The sequence below is a fragment of the Struthio camelus genome, chromosome 20, assembly GCF_040807025.1.
Source record: "Struthio camelus isolate bStrCam1 chromosome 20, bStrCam1.hap1, whole genome shotgun sequence".
In the NCBI taxonomy this organism is placed as follows: Eukaryota; Metazoa; Chordata; class Aves; order Struthioniformes; family Struthionidae; genus Struthio; species Struthio camelus.
In genome coordinates, this window is record NC_090961.1 from 11,020,770 (window position 1) to 11,038,729 (window position 17,960).

General features: G+C 50.3%; 2 protein-coding genes across 17 annotated transcripts in view; both read right to left on the reverse strand.

Moving 5' to 3' along the window:
• LOC104139830 (collagen alpha-1(III) chain-like) overlaps positions 1-7,314 on the reverse strand; it is a 123,264-nt gene extending 115,950 nt beyond the window's left edge. For all 8 annotated transcript variants that reach the window (XM_068914358.1, XM_068914353.1, XM_068914357.1 and 5 more), the window contains exon 1: positions 7,171-7,314. In XM_068914358.1, the coding sequence (XP_068770459.1) occupies positions 7,171-7,267 (97 nt within the window). In that variant the 5' untranslated portion in view covers positions 7,268-7,314. The remainder of the gene's footprint in view (positions 1-7,170) is intronic.
• A 1,541-nt stretch (positions 7,315-8,855) lies between these two features.
• The window catches only part of CACNA1B (calcium voltage-gated channel subunit alpha1 B), a 324,011-nt gene continuing 314,906 nt past the window's right edge, over positions 8,856-17,960 (reverse strand). For 8 of the 9 annotated variants that reach the window (XM_068914607.1, XM_068914604.1, XM_068914605.1 and 5 more), the window contains one exon: positions 8,856-16,931. In XM_068914607.1, coding sequence (XP_068770708.1) covers positions 16,392-16,931 — 540 coding nt within the window. In that variant the 3' untranslated portion in view covers positions 8,856-16,391. The remainder of the gene's footprint in view (positions 16,932-17,960) is intronic. The other variant, XM_068914608.1, reaches the window with a different exon arrangement.

Consider the following 17,960-nt stretch of genomic DNA (forward strand, 5'->3'; position numbering starts at 1 on the left):
GGTAGGAAACACTGCTGGAATTGACCCAGCAGGACAGAAGTCGAAGGTCACTGGGAATCAAACACTTGCCACACTCGCAACAGCCTTCAAAACAGCATACCCTATATGAGCAAAAGCAAAACTTTTCAGCGCAGATGTGCAACGGATAGATGGAGACATCCCAGGAGGATTTGTAGGCCAGTGGTTGCTAACAGTTTCCTGAAGCTCCTAATTCCCTCCCTGGTTAGGTAAAGGAAGGGCTGGATTTCCCGAAGCTCTGAGCAACCTCAGGTTTATTAACCAGACCATCAACAACTCCCGGTGAAGACCACTGCAAGACCAGATGTCTTCCCCAAGCGCCCAAATTGGATTTAGCATCTACCTTGGAGCAGCCAGGAGTGATCCACTGGGTTGCTGAAGTCCAACAACTTTTTGCTGTCATCCTGCCTGTCCCACCACAGCAGCAAATACAAAGACGAGCCTGGGGAAGGCTTAACACAACAACAGACCCCTATTGCTCATGAGGAAGTAATCACCAAAGTGCTGCAAATCAGCTGCCGGGCTGCTTCCCTTCCCCATTCCAGCAAGGGTTCAAAAGGGAGGAGATGGGCTTCGGTCCCCTTCCCCTGCCAGGCCACAGGACCATGGCGAGCATGGCTGCAAGGCCCCCTTGCTCCCCCTTAGCCCACACCTGCCTCCCGGTCCACAGCTTTGATGATGGCACAGGAATGACTTGGCTGGGGCATTAAAGGCTCCTATTAGTTTTAGCTGAAGGAAATGAGTTTCTGCAGTCACATCTCTTCTCATCGCCTGTCTCCCCTCATGACTCGCAGCCAATCTCAACCCTGGCCGATAGAGGAATAGAGGTCTCGGAAATGGCCGTGCCCACAAACGCTGTTGCGGCGGAAAACCAGGAGCACAAAGAGACCCTTTTAGCACCTGCCTGAAAGTAAACTGCGGGACAAGCACTGCCTTACTAGACATCAGAGCATCTCCAAGGAGGAGGGCGCCTTCCCCAGGGCCCAAGCAGGTGCATCCTGGCATTTGCAACCAGCTCGGACAAGGAGGACCAAGCCTGTAGCACCATGTGCACCATTGCATCACCCACCAGCCACTTGATTTCAGCTGCGCGGCCAAGCAAAGCCATCCGGAGGCCCCGCTGCGGCTCAGCCGAAACGACAGCGATGGCGCAAGGCTACCCAGCGCATCACCGCTTGCTGGGGCAGGGCTGAAGCAGGTGAGGAGCCCAAAAGCAGTGGTGCCGGCTGGCTGCTCGCCCCATTCAGCACGCCCCTGCCTCGCCAAGGAGCTCCCCAGCTTCCCTTCCCACCCCGGGCTCAAACGAAAGCCGGAGGAACGAGTGATGCCATCCAGCGCTGGCGGTGGAGGCGATCGGCAGAGGTGGCCGTGCTCCTCGCGGGTGATGACTTCAGTGCTCGCAGCTGCCGAGAGGGGAGCCAACAAGGACCTCGGAGTGACACCAGCCCCACCACGAACACATGGTGCGTGAGCAGCATCCGGGGAGATACAGCACGAACAGAGCTTCTGGGGCGGGAAGCTTCCTGGGGACGGGAAGCTCAGCCCCAAAGCTGCCTCCAAGGCCAGCAAACACCCCTCTGTCACACCCGGACACCCCTACGACTTGCCGGTGGGTCTCCACCACGTAAAAACAGATGGTGGTTTGGTTTGGGTTCGAGTTTCCTGCTGGCAAGACGCCTGGGAAAGCAGCAAGTACCGCCGTCAATATTTCTGCAGTGAAGGACGCAGGTTGAGGCGCAACAGCGCGTGGCCTGCTTCAAGGGGTTTATTTTTCCACGGGTGCGATGCCAAAGTCTCCGCAGAAGTTCACACGCTCGTAAGCCTGCAGCACGCAGACGACCCAGCACGCTCCTTGTCTAGAAAAAAATCTTCCCCAAAGGAAAGGCACTTATTTACCTTTGAGGCCCTTTCCTAGTGCAGCGGAATTTAAATGTAATGATTTAGACTGGTAATGCACACACACACAAAAAAAAAAAAAAAAAAGAGAGAAAAAGAAAGAGAAATCTAGTGCAGAAGGATGCGCAGCACCCACAAACTGGGGACCGCCTGAAAGACAGAGCGGACACAGCCCTTAAAAGCCCAGTGAGACCGCGGCAATAGGAAATGAGGCTCTCTACGGGCCGCTGCTCATGGAAAGGCTTTTTTTTTTTTTAAAAAAGGTTTTGTTTAACTCGGCCTAATCTGAAAGGATTTTTCGTGGGGATGCTGCCAAACCTCCAGCCTGCACGCCAGCTTACAGGAATACAAACGCATGCTACGGGATGAGAAGGCTCCGGGAACCAGCTGGAGAGTTCGGGCTGAAACTTGCCTAATAAACCAGCACGAGGCAGACATGCCACGAAGCCCAGTCCACCCAAACGGCTCGAGCCCGGCGAAGTTAAACACGCTGCCTGTCCGTCTTCGACCGTCTGCGGCGATTCGGGCCGTAGCCAGGCTGGGGTTACCGAGGTGCCTGACGTGCACCTGACTGCATTAATTTTGGTGCAAAGGGGGATGCAACAAGCACAGGCAGCTTTAAGGACTTTAGGGCTGATATAGCTCAAAAACAGTCAAGCAAAAGTTACTGGGTACAAGTCACGGCATTTGTGCGAGGTCCATTTGCTCAAGAGCAAGCGGCAAGCTCGCCTGCCTCTGCCCAGCTCCTGCTCGGTCAGCAGCCTGGCTCGAGAGGTCACCAGTGCAGTCCGCTACACCTACTGTCTCGTGTGCATTTAGCTCTCCTGTTTACTGTTTAGGGATCCTTTGAGATCAGAGATGCACCATAAAAACCTAGTGGAAGGCTCTGTCCCTTCGCTGTGAGGAGCTCATCGGTCTCGCAAGCCCTGAAGTTTTACTAGTTCGTTTGCTGCCTTCGCAGGGGTGAACAGCCACAGGGTAAAATTGCACAGATGCTCTCTCTGTGATAGGGGTAGAAGCAGCGACCCCTGTATTTAGGCCCCTTTAAGTGCACAACCTAAGGTCTTGCGAGGGAAAAAGCTAATACTGCATAATTGTGTAATTGAGGACTCCAAAGTAACATGCACATACTGGAGGATCATATGCAGATGACATGAAGAGTCCAAATCTCGTATTTCTGGATTTTTCTAAGTGAGTGGTTTTGCAAACTAATTTGGATTTAGCATCATTTTGCTAGCTTTATATTCACACACGTATTAGTAAGATCCCTATCATATAAAATGTATCCTACTCTACATACACAAACAGTACTCATGCACAGAAATTTATATATAGTTTTACATATTTACATTAAGTTAAGTTAAATGTTGCTTCGTTCACAAAGTACCTACAAGCATCCTAATTACAAATAGACAATAATGTAAGACACCGGACCTGACTGGTGAGTGTTGCTGCACAAAGCTGTATTTGACATTCCTGAGTTTCAGCCTTTCAGGAGGAGAATTTATTAAAAAAAACTATTTTCACCAGCCTTCAAGCAAAATATACACCATCTGCAGGAGCCAAGCAGTGCATCGTCAGCTACCACTCTTCCCTTAATTGTGCAGATCTTAACTGAGCAACTCTAAACTTTAATTAAGGGAAAATTGTTCGTTCCCATTAATTTTTGGATCATTTTCCCAGATGGGATTTTTTTTTGTTTGATTTGGGCAGTTTTGTGTTTTGCAAGCCTAGGTCAGCACTCCAGCCTTTCGCCTCTGGAGACAAGGCTTTAGGTCTTGAGCCGGCTTCCCTGCACAAGAGAGCCCACACTAGCTGCATGCTGAAAATCCAACAGACGCGCACGCAACCACGTTTTTCCATCAAAGCATGCCTACGTACAGTTTCCCTCGCAGCACAGCAGCTCTCATCCACGCAGCCCAGCCGAATCTCACCTCTCTGCTAATTATGGTTATTGCCCTTTGCAGGGCTCAGCAAAGCACAGCCCACCTTGCCCCGTAGCCGGACCCAAACCTGGCGCTCCTGCTACCGAGCACTTTGCACACACCTTGGCCTTCACGCGTGTGTTGTGCCGGCACATCTGGGCAGCTGCTCACAGCTGGCATGGCGGCAAGAGGCTGGGCTGCAGCACGGGCTCGCACAACCCCAGCCCAGAGAAAGAGCTGGTGGCACTTTCCCAACCAGTCCCGCAGCAGCGCAGGCCCAAAGTGCCACGAGGGGCCTTCGGCAGTGATCTTTACAACTCAAAGCACCAAACATATGCAGGGGTTAAATATTTCGGCCTTGGGAAGAAGGCAGTTTGGTTGTGCCCACCCATTGCGCTCACGGCATACGTATGCGCGGCCTCGCTGCTGACTGCTCACAGAAGCTGTCATCTCTCAAGGGCAGATAAGCTCCCATATAATTCTCCCTTGAAAATCACCTCCCCCTCCAAATTTCCGGGCCAGCTTGCTGCTCTCAGTAACAGGCGACTTTGGGCTCCCAGCAGGGAAGGGACAGCTGAGGTTTAGCACAAACCCGCTTGCTTCAAGGGTGCAGGCGTGCTCTGTGGGCGCAGCACTCCCCTGCGTGCTGGGCCACGCTGCCGCGGCCTGGCGCTGGGGTCTGTACTCTACCAGGCATCTTGCTAAGGTCTTGTGGGGGGACATGCCCCAGTTTTATGAAGTTTGTTACCCTGAACCAAGCAGAGGACTTGCAGACAGCAATCACCAACATAATCTAATCCTGACTGAGCTGGAATGAAGCCGTCTAAGAAACGGCTTATAATTTCCTTCCAATCCAACGTGCCACAAGTACTACATCCTTTTCCCTCTCCTCCTACATTCTATCGAGCAGAGGGAACGTTCAACCTCAACAAGGTCCCACAGGCTTTCAACAACTCCAAGACTTGAATCATTAGCTGCACTCATTTGGCAGTTGTCCTCTACTTCACTTACTCTCCACTGGACTGGGACTTAGTGTGTGAAGCACCCTGGCTGGCCGCATGAGTGCCACAGGTCACGGCTCCAGGTTATGAACCTGAGCCCAGCTCCAAGATCAGGAAGGGCAGCCAAGAACTTCACCCTCATCCCTAAATAAGCACAAAAATCTCCCAACTGCAAGCCTGGTCATGAGGCAGGAGACTGTCAACTGTGAGCGGAGATTTGGCTGGGGGAGAGATGAAGAAAAGCTAAAAACAGCACACAAGAGTGACCAGGGCTCAGGGGGTGAAAGCCACATGCCTTGCCGGGATTTGAGGAGCTGCCGTTGTCAGAGCTGGGTGGAGGCACAGAAGAGGCAAAGCAGAGGCCGGGAAGCCACCATGGAGCCCCAGAGCCCTTTGAATAACCCACACGTTGGGGAATACAGTGTCAGTAGGTACCATCTGAAGACCAAGAGCCCAAACCACAAAAGATTGCCTTCTTTCACCTCAAAGCCTGAAGAACCTATGTAATCAGAGGACCATGTCCCATTCACTGGCAGGATCCAAAATACTTCAGAGCTGACCTGGAAGTTTCTGAAAACCTGCCCAAACTCATGACTTTTACCAGCACGGACAGCAATGATCAAAGCAGCGTACCCGACTATCACTCAGCCAAGCCCTCTATGGGCCCATAACCCAAAGGAAATAAAAACACATGAAGAGCATGAAGCTTCCCAACATTGCAACAGCCCCTGGCTGGCACTTCTAGCTCTGCATTTCACCTGCTGCCCCAGTGAAACACCATGCTTGCACTTCAGACACCCCTCTTCTGGTCCCTCTCCCCTCCTGCACATGCTGCCCGAGTACGCGCGCCCAAGTCATTGGATCCCACGTTCCTGAAGTGAAGTTGTACCCTAGATTCCCCTTGCACCTTACCCGCACTTGGATTTCATTCCAGTTTCCACCACTGGAATGAAATTCCCAGCGTAATTTTCCAGGCTGCGAATTGTATCACTCCAGCCTCATTTCTGAGCCAAGGTTCAAGTGGAGTTAAGCGCCACTGAGATAAATCAGCATTTTTCTCTCTCAGAACCAGATTCCCACCGATGTGACCATACTGAAGCCTGTGGCATACTCCAGCCTATTCTAAACTCGTATGTTTTTTGGGCAGGGGTTTGCACTGTGCATAGGAGCAGGGGGATTATAGCTCTGCCTGGGGCCCTTAGGTATTATCGTAATGCAAATAAAGAGTAAGAACTCATGTCTTTCAAACAGCCAGAACTCCCTTCAAAATAAATGACCTCTTTTATAGTAGCTCTACCAAATTATTCACCATCCCACAGAGCGCCTATCACTTCAGAACGAAAAGTCACAGTTCAGACTTTGGAAACCGTTTCCTTAAGGCTTTCATGCGGCAAACCAGCCCAGTGTCCCATGTTAAACCGAGAACCTAAGGGACCTGGCCGCTGCGCTCCCACGTCCCCGGTACGAACTGGCCGTTCCTTCTGCCAGGAGAAACGGAGCGTTCACAGCTCCCAAAAGTTTCATGAAAACAGGGGACTGACAGCGACTCAGCGACCAGCCCCGGAGACAAAAGCCTGCGCCGAGGAGGTGCATCAGAGAGAGGCGCCGCAGATGCCCCCAACGCAAGCAAAGCTTCAGCTGCGCTGCCCAGCTCTGAGACATCATATATTTGACACCGCAGAGGAGGCACCGGCCAGCCAGGCTGCAGCACCCTGCCCTGCTCCAGCGCTGGCCCTGCCGCCTGCTGCACCACTGAGCCCCCCTCCCACCCCCCAAAATTCATTCCGCATGTGCCACCAGCCCCCGCTGAACCCCGGGGGACGGCGGCTCCGGCTGCCCTCCCCGCCAGCCCCCGGGCTGCTCCCCCGGCGCATGGGAGGACACCGGTGGCACACGGGGCTGCAGGGCCGTTTGCAACGAGAAGAGCGGGGCGCCTCCCCGCTCCCACCCCGCTGGGTGGCTCTCCCTCGGCGGGGACGCCGGGGGCACCAGGGCCGGCGACCCCCCCCCCGCCCCGGCCGGCCGCCGCCCCGGGTCCGCAGCGCCCGGCGCAGCCCCGAGCTCCGCTGCCGGCCGCGCTCCGCCTCACGCCCGGCTCCCCCGCGGGCTGGCAATCCTGGTTTAACAGTGCATCCTAGCGGAGACCTCCTCTCCTTCCTCCACCTCCTCCTCCTCCTCCGGGGCGCTGCGCGGAGCATCCCCGCCAGCCCGGCCGGGGTTACGCGGAGGCGGCGAGCTCCGCGGCGCTGCGGAGCGGGTGGGAGTGGGGTGGGGGGGGTCGTTCCCAGCCCCGCCGAGCCGGGTCCCGTCCCCGCCGTGCGCTCTCTTACCTGCGTGCAGCCCGGAGCCCGGCTCGGGGGGCTCCAAGCCCACCGGGCAGAGGGGCAGGGCGCAGAGCAGCGCCAGCGCCAGCGCTCCGCAGGGCATGGTGCGCCCGGCCCCGGTCCTGGCCCCGGTCCTGGCCCCGGCCCCGGCCGCGGCGCATCCCGGCCCGGCCCCGCGCCGCCGCCGCCGCCGCCGCCGGGGCAGGCACGGCCCCGCCGCCGCCCCTCGCCGCCCCGCTCCGCTCCGCCCCGGCCCGCCCGCCCGCGCGGGGGCAATGGGGCTGCACCCCCCCCCCCCGCACACACATCTCTGCTGTGCGGGCCTGCAAGGGTTAACACTCCTACACACTCACACTCTTACTTCTCCTCGGCCTGGTGCCGCAGGGGTTAATGCCTCCGAGGCCCCCTCCGCTCACCCCCCCCCAAAGTTGCCGCAAGTGTGATTGGGAGGGGGTGCGCCTTATCCTCGAAGCTGCCCCCAGACTTCCAACTAATGTGGGTGCCTGTCACTGCTGCCACGGGGCGGTGGGGATGCAGCAGCCCCCACTCCCCAGCCCCAGCCTGGCATTTTGGGCTGAGTGAGGGACCCCCGTCCCCTTCGTGAGAGCTGCACTGGTGCCCGAGGTTACCCTCCTCCTCTGCTCACCCAGCTGCTGAACTAGCTCGCGCCCTTCTTGGCACTGCATGGGTTAAATATGCCCCCTGCCCCCCCACCTTCCCACTGGGGAAGCCTGAGAAAAGAGCAGTGGCTTTGCTGGGAGGTGAATGGGACACAGGGTGTACCCTGGCCTTGCAGGACACCCGCACAGCAGCCCAGCAGGAGGTAGGCTGTGCACCCCCGCGGTCCCGTGCGCTGCTGCGGGGCTCGACCCGACGCGCAGGGAACGGTCGCCCTCACGGCGGTGCACGGACTCCAGTCCTACGCTGCTGCAATCGTGCCGTTGCACCAGCCCCAACCAAACAGCAGCCCAGTGAAAGATGATCTGCAGATAGACACCCCAAAAGCGAGTTTGTCTACCTGGTAGCGGCTGCGCGTCGTTCAGCCCTGTGTCTGTGCAGCACCATGCACAGCGAGTCCTGCCCCATGGCAGACCCTGCTCCATGCTACGCCTTCAACTCTCCCCTATGTCCTGCTCAGTGGCTGCTGAGGGTCCGTGGCACAGACCCTGCTCCCACGGCCACACTGCTTTCCAGGAGTGCTCTGCCCTGAGTGACAAACCCGAGGACATGCACAGAAAGCCCCTCAGGGATTTTGGCCCAGGCCCAGTTGAGGCAGGCTCATTTCCAGGCTGTGCTAGCATTTTTCTGCAGCGATCGCCCAGCGCGTGCACCAGAGACACGGGAAGTTGGGAACCTCGAGTGAGAGGTAGCCAGACCTGCCGGCCTCCAGTAGATATCCAAGCTGGGCTGGCTGCGGGAGGGAGTCAAGCGCACAGTGGCGTCGCCTGGCTGTCGTTTTGCTCAGGCAAACGCAGCACCGCGGCAGTGGGAAATTAGGCTGCTGTGAGCTCCTCTCTTTAGATCTTGATCATTGCTTGATTTGGAGAAATGTGAACTCAGGCCTCCCTAGCTGGTCAGGGGACCCAGTGCAAAAGGTGCTGGGCTCATCCTGTCTGCCAGCTCTGCAGCCCTTCCCCTGCCACAGACTTACTTGTTTTGTCGAGGAAATAAATGCCAGAGACACTCAAGGATTCATTTGCTTTGCAGTGTAGAAGATTTTATTTGTCAAGAACATGTGATAGGGGTTCGGGCTTCCCTTTCTCAGGTGTTGCTGAAGCCCACTTATTTCCAAGGCTGTGTCCTTCTGTCCTAGCAGCCCAACAGAAAATCTTCTGTTGCATTTATTGTCTCTGTCCCATAGCAGATCTCTTCTGTGGCATATCCATCTGCCTTGCAATGCAGAGACTCTGCTCCATGCTCCTTTAACATACCAAAAATCCCATTTTTAAATGCCCTCCACTCCATTAGGAGGAAAAGCCCCTCCCTATAAAAGGAGTGCATTTACTCTGCAACAGTCCTGTCAACTAAGGTCAGCATCATCCTTTTAAGGAGGCAATCACCTTGCTGAATCCAATAACACAACCACATCCACTCCCTTCCCCAGCCTCCTGCACAAAAACGGGGTTTTATGCTCCAGTGGGTATTTCAGGCTTTCTGTGCAGGAGTAACTGGGCAAGGTCCATGCCTCCTCCTCTATTTGTGCTGTGCTGGGCAGAGAACAGGCTGCCAGGAACAGAGGAATAATAAAAACAGACACAGACAAAGCCAGTGCTGGGATATTCCGTTTCAGAGCAATCACAGGAAGTGCAGATGAGGATAAAATGAATAAACTATGGTTATTAATACTGTTTGCTTTGAACTAACACAGCTCTGCTCCATCAGCATTTCCCAGTACTTCGTCTACTGGTAAAGGTGCTGAATTCTGATGTTTCCATCAGTTCACCTGGGAGATGTTTTGCTCAGTCCTCCCTCTTAAAACAGCCTCAGCAGCACTGTTCCTTGTCATCCTTCTCAGGACTTCACCCTCACAAATATTTGTATGGTTTTATCAGAGCCACTCTTCATGATGACTTTGCCAAGCTACTTAGAGCTATCATCATGACTCAGTCCTAGACCTTTCATCATTCTGTGATTGCTTCTTCTCTTTGAATTCCCTCCAAATAACCAACATTTCTGCTAGTGAGACGACAAATTCTGTTACCTCACTAGCACCCCAGAAGGAGTCTGTGGACACAAAAAACCATGCATGCTCAAGCGACTTTTAACACCTAGAAATGAAGGAGGCAGAGTAACCTGCAGGAATTCAGGAGACCTTGTCCTCCTTTCTGCACTCACATGCTGGGTGACCTCGGGCAACTTAGTCCCGTTTGAGGTGTCTCGATCTCTTCTTTTATCAAATGAAGTTGGAAAAAAAGAAAAAGCCTCTTTTGCAAAACATTTTGGAATGTGCTGATGGAAGGTGTTAATTGAAGGCCTCTTATTATGATCAGGCACTTCCAAAAATGGTGCTTTCTACAGCTCCACAAATACCGGGACATCTACTTAGGACTGATTAAGCAGAATGAATTATAGGGGGCCGCAGGGAGAAGGAAATCATCACCTTGGAGGGCACTCAGCATTGCAGGCACTGTCTGCAAATATGTCTAGAAGGGGGACTCAGCCAAACAGCACTGGGTTTTCGTGCTCCTGTGACTACAAAAGGCCAAACTACCTGTGCACCTTGGGATCGAATGTGTTCAATGTCTCTTACGCAGAATTTTCTGCATCCTAAGACAAGTATTTTAGGAAATGACCCTCAAAGAGGGACAAAGACCGTAAGGGGAGATGAATTAGCCTTTTTCCAGTCTTGTTTCCTTTGAATATAAAAAAGAACAGAAAATGCTACCCCCTAATGGCAAAACTAGGAGAGGGGGATTAGGAGTGTTTGCTCTCCTAGGAAATACTGATAGGAAGTTCAGATTTTATCAGCAGGGCGAGGAACATAGCTACAAGGAGCTGAAATGTAGCAGTCTGCGATCAAGATGCACCCCATCCAGGGAAAACAACTCACGCAAACCAGCTCCCAGCCACATTGCGTAAAAGGCTTCACGGCTGGTTATCAGAATGGCTCAGTCACCAAGGACGGCGGCACCGCTGGTGTCTCTGCTCCCGCCCCGCCTCAGCCCAGGGCCAACTTCAAAGTCATGGCCAGCTTCATGGGCAGATTGGGTTAACTCAGCTTGATTGCAGGTGCCCTTTTCGAAACTTGTAATTTCTCTGCGCCGTATTTCACCGAGACCTCAAGAACGCTCATCCCCTAGCAAGGATGTCAAAACAAATTGAAATCCGTTCAATCGGTGGCTGCTTTTCTCTAGAACCAGAAGAAAACCAGAGCCATTTTATGGAGTTCAGCTGACCTCGAACATGAGTGGATCAAAGCCACTTAGGGATTCAGCTCCTGTGCCACGGGCACGCGAGATGCTTCATGCCTGCTGCTGGCTCCTCTGCCCTAGGACGCAGGCAGTCAGGCCTGGGCTCTGCCCTGGCTCTTTAGAAGCTGTTGGGTGCACCGCTGCCCCATCTCATGGACCGGAAGAAGAGAGCTGGAGGAAAAAAAAAATCCTGTAGAAAGCCCCCAAAAGGCTTTTAGGATGTAATAACCCATACGGGATTTTAGGCTGTTCTTGGAACTCCTCTGTGACACCCATCTGGAGGGGAGAGGTTGTTCATCCAATTCCTAGGCAGATTCCAGCTCCCAAGAGGGTTGAGGTGGAGTAAATTCCCCAGGAATTTCCATTAAAGTTGAGGCACACGTTGATCCTTGAGGCTTGCTCTGGTTTTCCAACCTTCCTTTGTATGCTGCTCAGACATACTGAGAAGCCTTCATTTGTCCTATTTGTTTGGTATAGCTCAAAATATTAATGAAAATCCTACTCCTCTCCCCTATACTCCTCTGCTCCTACTTCCCAGAAACCCAAACCCTGTATATAAGGGTTGCACAGTCCAGACCAGAAGTCGAGAGAAATTACTCTGCTTCAAACTTTGCTAATAATTCACTGCATGATTTCGGCAAAATTATTCTCTTCCCATGCTACAGCATGACCTGGAGATCAAGAGGGAAAGGATCTTCTCCTTACATGTACAGCATTTCACATGATGCACTAATCTTGGGTGGGACACTGGCTGGTCTCATCACAGAAAAAACACGCAACAAGAGAAGAAAGAGAGTGAATCGAAAAGTAGATCTGCAGAATATTGGAAAATGCAAAAATACACTGGTCCTCCCTTCAGCTGTGCTCTCCAGCTGCTAATGATTTTTTTCAATAGTAGGCGATTCCTTTGCGTTGTCAGAAGTATCACAACAGCAGACCCTGATGACAGAGATTTACACAGTGAATTTCGTTGCCCAATGGGGAACACAGGGCGGTTGTCCCGTTATCAAAAGAAACGAAAAGTTCCTTCTTCATCCCTTGGGTCTTCCTTCTACTCAATGCAAGCCTTGGTAACAGGAAATTCAAGGCCCTCTCAGTAAGTATTATTATATTTTTATTTTTTTAATAAGTGCTACAGTATACCCTGGGCATGTGGCAGGCGCCTGACACCCAGCGGACCCCACGTCCCATTATTTCTGTGCCCGTGCCTATCTGAGGTAGCGGCAGAGAGTCTTGCCAGAAGTAAGGAAGGTTTAATATAGGTTAATGCTAAAGGGAGTTGCATGGCTAACATTTTCGCACATCAACAAGAGAAATGTCCCTCTGTAAAAAAAAAAAAAAAAAAAGACACGAACCTGTAGGAATCAATCACTGTTAGGATCAGTTTTTTTTGTAACCCTCAACTTAAATTATGTGATTTTTGCTGCCTGTTGGACTCCAGGAACTGGAATCTCCTCACTGGATCCGTACTGAAAAAGGCAAATTTGCAAACAGCTCCCTACTCAAACCAAGCATCTGTGCAGCTTGTGTAGACGCAAGCACAGACACAGCCAGTTCAGGCAATAAACCCAGTTTCATACTGGATTTCACAAACTATCACTAAACGCAATGGTAAAGGCAAACAACTTCTCACAGCTCTTTCCTATCTAGACCGTTAGGTCTGATGCTGCTTTCAGGATGGCGGTCTCCCGTTCACTAGGCACACTGCACACACCATCTTTGAATTGGTTAGTTTTTTTGCTAAGTTTTTATTTTAATTCAAGGACTTTGCTTCATACAAAATGTAATTGTAGAAACAACTGCAGAATTCAAAGTTTGGCTGATAAATATTACTCAGGCAGCAAACTAGGCAATCACAGAACCTTTTTTTTTCCTTTTTTCCTTTTTTTTTGGGTAAAGTTCCAGTTGTGTTGCATGGTTGGAACTTTTATAATTTTTAACACTGTTTTTTCTAAATATAAAGTTTTGCAACAAACCCCCAATTTATATCAAATATAATTAAAAATTAACAACTGATGAATACATTGTATCAAAAAAGTACGAAGATAAACATTTTCCATGCACATACTTTTTTTATATATGTATATATGTATATATTTTACATGCAAACATTACTTATTCAAAGTACAGCCACTACGAGACTGGTTCTGGATGCAGAAAACTGATTGGTGCATTTCAAGTTTGGCAACTCACTATGAGAATTCTTGGAAATATTATGTATGCATTTAAGAGACAGCATAGAGGCTGTAAAAATATAGGAAAAGAGTTATGAACAATTGTGGTCAGGCTTGTCTGTCACTGTCATCATTTGAAGCAACAACCCCTATGAGACGGGTGGAGGATTAGACAACTTGAGATTCTTCTTCAGGTTCTACATAGGGATTTAAATGATCTAATGCCATCATTTGGCTGTGCGCTTCCAGATGGTTTATTAGTTTGGGGCTGTGGGTTTTAATATCTAAAATGTGATAAAGGAAGGGGAAAGGCAGAGTAGAGAAAAGACAAAATAATTCAATACAGAAAGACATCTCTTTTGCTTTCCAGTGTGGGTACAATGTTTGCATGCACTATCAGAGAGATTTCTTTTTCCCCTCTCCTTTACTTCTTGGAGTAAAATAGTAACATTTTTTTTCTTTAAAATTTCAAATAAAGTGTTTGTGCCTTCATATAAGGAAAATGTATAAAACATTTGGTCACAATCATGCTGAAGCCTGAAACAGGAAAATCCAGCAGATAAAGCTACAGAATGGATGAAGGTCTTCCTGTTTGTTTGTTGTTTTGATTTTTTTCCTTACGTGTCATCTTGTTGCATAGCCCTCCGTTTGCAGATTGCGGCCATTATCCATAAGGTACCTCTGGTTACCGCACTTCCTTTATTCAAAGTGCATGTAAAGACAGAGACAGAGGTACAGCCAGGAGCTCTCCTTTAGCAGAATCCAGGGATGAGATTGGCCAGAGATTCTTAGTTAAAACCAAAACAAAAAACAGAGAACGGAACAAACCAGGTTGAATTTCCTCAACGTAAAAGCTACAGGAGATGTTAAGAACCACCCTACAACAGACTGCTCCCCATGCAAGGCTGAAAGACTTTGCGGAGCGTATTAGAGACCTCCTGAGCTTTTTTTAAGTTTGATGCCCTAAACTACCTTAGCAACAAAACGAATCTCCAGGGTCTACCAGGGTCTCTACCTGTCCTAAGCGACTGCTTGCCCTATAGAAGTTTCACAGTTCTGGTGCTTAGCAGATCCTCTTAAAATTCAGCTAGCTGACTATGTCTCTTCTTCCTTATCATCATTTTTAGCAATAAACTCCTCCAGCACTGATCACGCACAACCTCCCGCCCTTTATTCTTTAACCTTTTGTCCGTATACCACGTCTTCAGTAATTCTGGCCTCACCGTGCCCCAAATTAGCCGTTCAACAGTTCTTCGAAAGCATGGACGCAAGGTCCCGTTGAGCGTTTCCTTCTAGCCCTTTCTCCCCTTTGCTGTCAGCATATTGCATTTGTTTCTTTCCCAGGCTCAAAGTGCAGAAATCCACATATGCACAAAATAAAGAAATCATCCAACATAAGAGTCATTGTAAGAACACAGAAATCTCATCCCTGAGAATCAGAGTTAGAGTTTTTTTGTTTTTTTTTTCTTTTAACAGGCAATAAAAACAAGACTCTCTCCAACTGCCCTCAACACAAATTATGCACCATGAAACATGGCCAGAGCTTTCACAGCCAAACTACGACTTGACATGTAGTGTGAAACACACTACTTTTCCTGCAAGAGCATCTCTGCAGATGCTGTCCTTGCACCTGCATCTCTCCTGCCGGACCTAAATTCTAGTCAATGAGAAAAGGCCGGTTTTGTTTGCTGTAATTACTCCCCTCCCGCTCTAAACAATAAAAGTATTAAAAAATAAAAAAAGAAGAAAAGACCAACAAAACCCAAACCAACCCCAAAGCATGTTTGTCTTCCCCACTATAAGCTTCCAACCTGGTACTCGAAAACACTGTCCAATGATTAGACGTGCGGTGTTGTACGCACCGCCGAGCATCGAGACGAACACCTCTCCCAGGCTCTCCCCTCCCTCCCTTCCTTCCCCTCCCCACACTTTCCCAACTTCTGATGCATTGAAGCAAGAGGTTGCATCGTCGCTGTGAAAGATTTCAAAGGTTAGGCACTTAGTAGTGAACAACTGGAGCATTCGGTAGAAACGGTGGGACCTGGAATGACAATTGGACTAATTCTCTACATAAAGAGTATTTTTTTTTCTTTTTTTCTTTTTTTTTTTTACTGTACAATTTACAAAAATGCACACAATGAAAAGTTAAAGTTCTATCTAATAGCTTGATATAAAACCAATAACATTTCTTCTTCTCACCCCTACGCTTTTTCCTTTTTTTTCTGTTTTTTTTAGTTATTTTTTGCTAAATCAAGCTTATATTGTAAACAAGACAAAACAGTGAGGGTGTGTTGCAGTCGACAGGAGAGAGGGACGGAAAGAAAAGTTTCAGCAGCAAGGAAACTGTCCTTACAAAGTAGCTCTCTTGTGGCTTTATCGTGCGTCATTGTGAAGGACCCAAAGTGGTGAGTAAAATAAAAGAGATCCACACAGCAGCGGTGTCAAAGCAGAGAGTCCTGGACGATGTAGTGTTTTATCAGCTCAAAGGTATGTTACTGGCTCCGTTGAAAAGGATTGCTGTGACTGAACATCAAGTCCCAATGGACTGTCCTTTGTTCTGACTTGTGTTTCTCCTCTCTCGTTTTGTTAGGTAGATCTCTTCCCTCTTCGCGTTGAACAAGACACAAAACGTGGATTCAATTTTGTTCGCATGCGTCCATTTGCATCGCCAACTCCCACCCTGACCAGGACAAAAAAAATTAAGAAACAGCCCAACAAAAAAGGACGCCAATCGTGAAAAGGATCGTCAGTCTAATTTCTGTTGTCGAAGAGCGGGACCGCTCTCGCGGCTTCTCGCGTATGGGGCAGATTTGGCATCTGGCGTACGTCTTTGAACTAGACAAGGCAGTAGGGAGGCAGGCGAGAGGGGGAGGGAGAGAGGGGCTCCCCCCACGTAGTGATCCTTCTTTCTTCATTTATTTTGTCTAGTGCAAAAAAAGAAAAAGAAAGGAGAGCGGCTGCCCAGGTGTCTCGGAGGGGCTCGGGCCAGTGGGCAGAGCAGTCCTCGCGGCGGGGGCTGCCCTGGAGGCAGTGTTGCTTCCCTCCTGGGCCCTGGTACCACGCGTATCTGAGTGCACAGCCTTCCAGATGATAAAACTCATCGATTTTAGACGCGCACACCTTAAAGGGCTCTGCCGTGACACTAGCACCAGTCATCCTCATCAGCTTCATGGTAATAACTACGTCCTCTGGTGCCCGTCCCAGGGCCCGTGTTGAGGCCCAGCGTGTAATGGTAACCGTTGGGAACCCGGCGGATTTGGTGCGACTGGGAAGTCAAGGACGAGACGTAAGAAGTCCTTGAGGACCTTCCTGAATTGGTGGCAACAGCCTCCTCGAAGGTGAGCGTGTCCTCCGGCACCGCGCGGTAGGGGCTATCGCTGTCATCACGGTGACCCAGGTAGGGGTCGGAGCCGATGCGGGCCACCGTGGCGTGGGCCTGGTTCGGGGAGTCCCCGCGCAGCAACGCGTTGTGCTCGGACAAGCCACGGCTCAGGCGTCCCGGGGAGAAAGTGGGCAGGCCGGTTTGGAAACTGGTGAAGTGCACGGGCGAGGAGTTAGCGGTCTTGTAAGTGATGCTGGGGCGTGGGGTCAGTGGCGTCTGTGGGAGCTGCCTCCGACCCCGGCATGGGGTACTAGCACCAGATGTCGACAGCAAGGGGCTCCCATTAACTGAACCACTGCCCTACATAAAAATTGGAACAAAGCAAATCAAAAATAAAAAAGGGAAACACCAGACAAACACAAAGGCAGGCAGGTATAAAACAGAAGGGCAAGCGACAGGAGGGAGAGACAAGTCACAAGAGGAAAGAAAAGCAAAAAAGAGAGAGTTTAGACAAGCACAGTTAGGGGAAGGAGGTTCTTGAGAAATACTTAAACAAGAGATGTAAAGAGCTGGAGAACTAAAGTTCTGCGAGCAGTAAATAAGAACAGAAACGATCAGAGCATCGGTAGGACGCAAACTGGCAGACGGCTCCAACAGAAAGGGACACTGTCCGGAGGAAAGGCATCCACATCATACACAGGATCGACATGCGCCTTACCTGAACTGTTTGGGGAGCAGCTCAAAAATGTACTATATTTTGCAGAGAAGATTTTGTAAAGCAGCGCTACTCACTTTCGGGGAAAGGAGGGAGAAATTTTGCACAGCTTCACCTGATAGCTGTGAATGCTAATGCTGGGGATTATTTCAGTCGTCAAAATCAGATCATTTGGAAGAAGGATTTTGGGGGTAGATTTTTTTGTCATAGTTTTGGGAATGAAATGCATCTGGATTAAATAGCCACTTCTTGCAAAAACAAAAACTAAAACGTTTGGACTAGCTTTAACTTCAGCAAGGGAGGTTCTTTAAAGAAAAATATTGAAATGCCTAGTCTGCTAGTTAATATTACACATTTAATTTTTGAATGGCAAGAGCCTGGCAGCTTCCTATGTTACTAATAGTGATGTGAGGGTGTGAACTAAGCTACAGTATGGAAAAAATGGCATGAGGGAGAGGAACGGGCTCTTGTTTTGGCATTTCTATTTACCTTCTCCCAGGGCAGCACATGAATAACCCTGGGAGTGTGTTTTAAAAATCCTTGAGTCTTTGGTGACTTAACCTTTCCAGACAAGACCTTTGATTTTGGAAGAGCAGCTTCGCCTTTCCTATAAAAATATCAAGTTGTTGCTTGTTCAGATATCCATCCGCTTGTTCCGGTCTACCTCAGTTTCC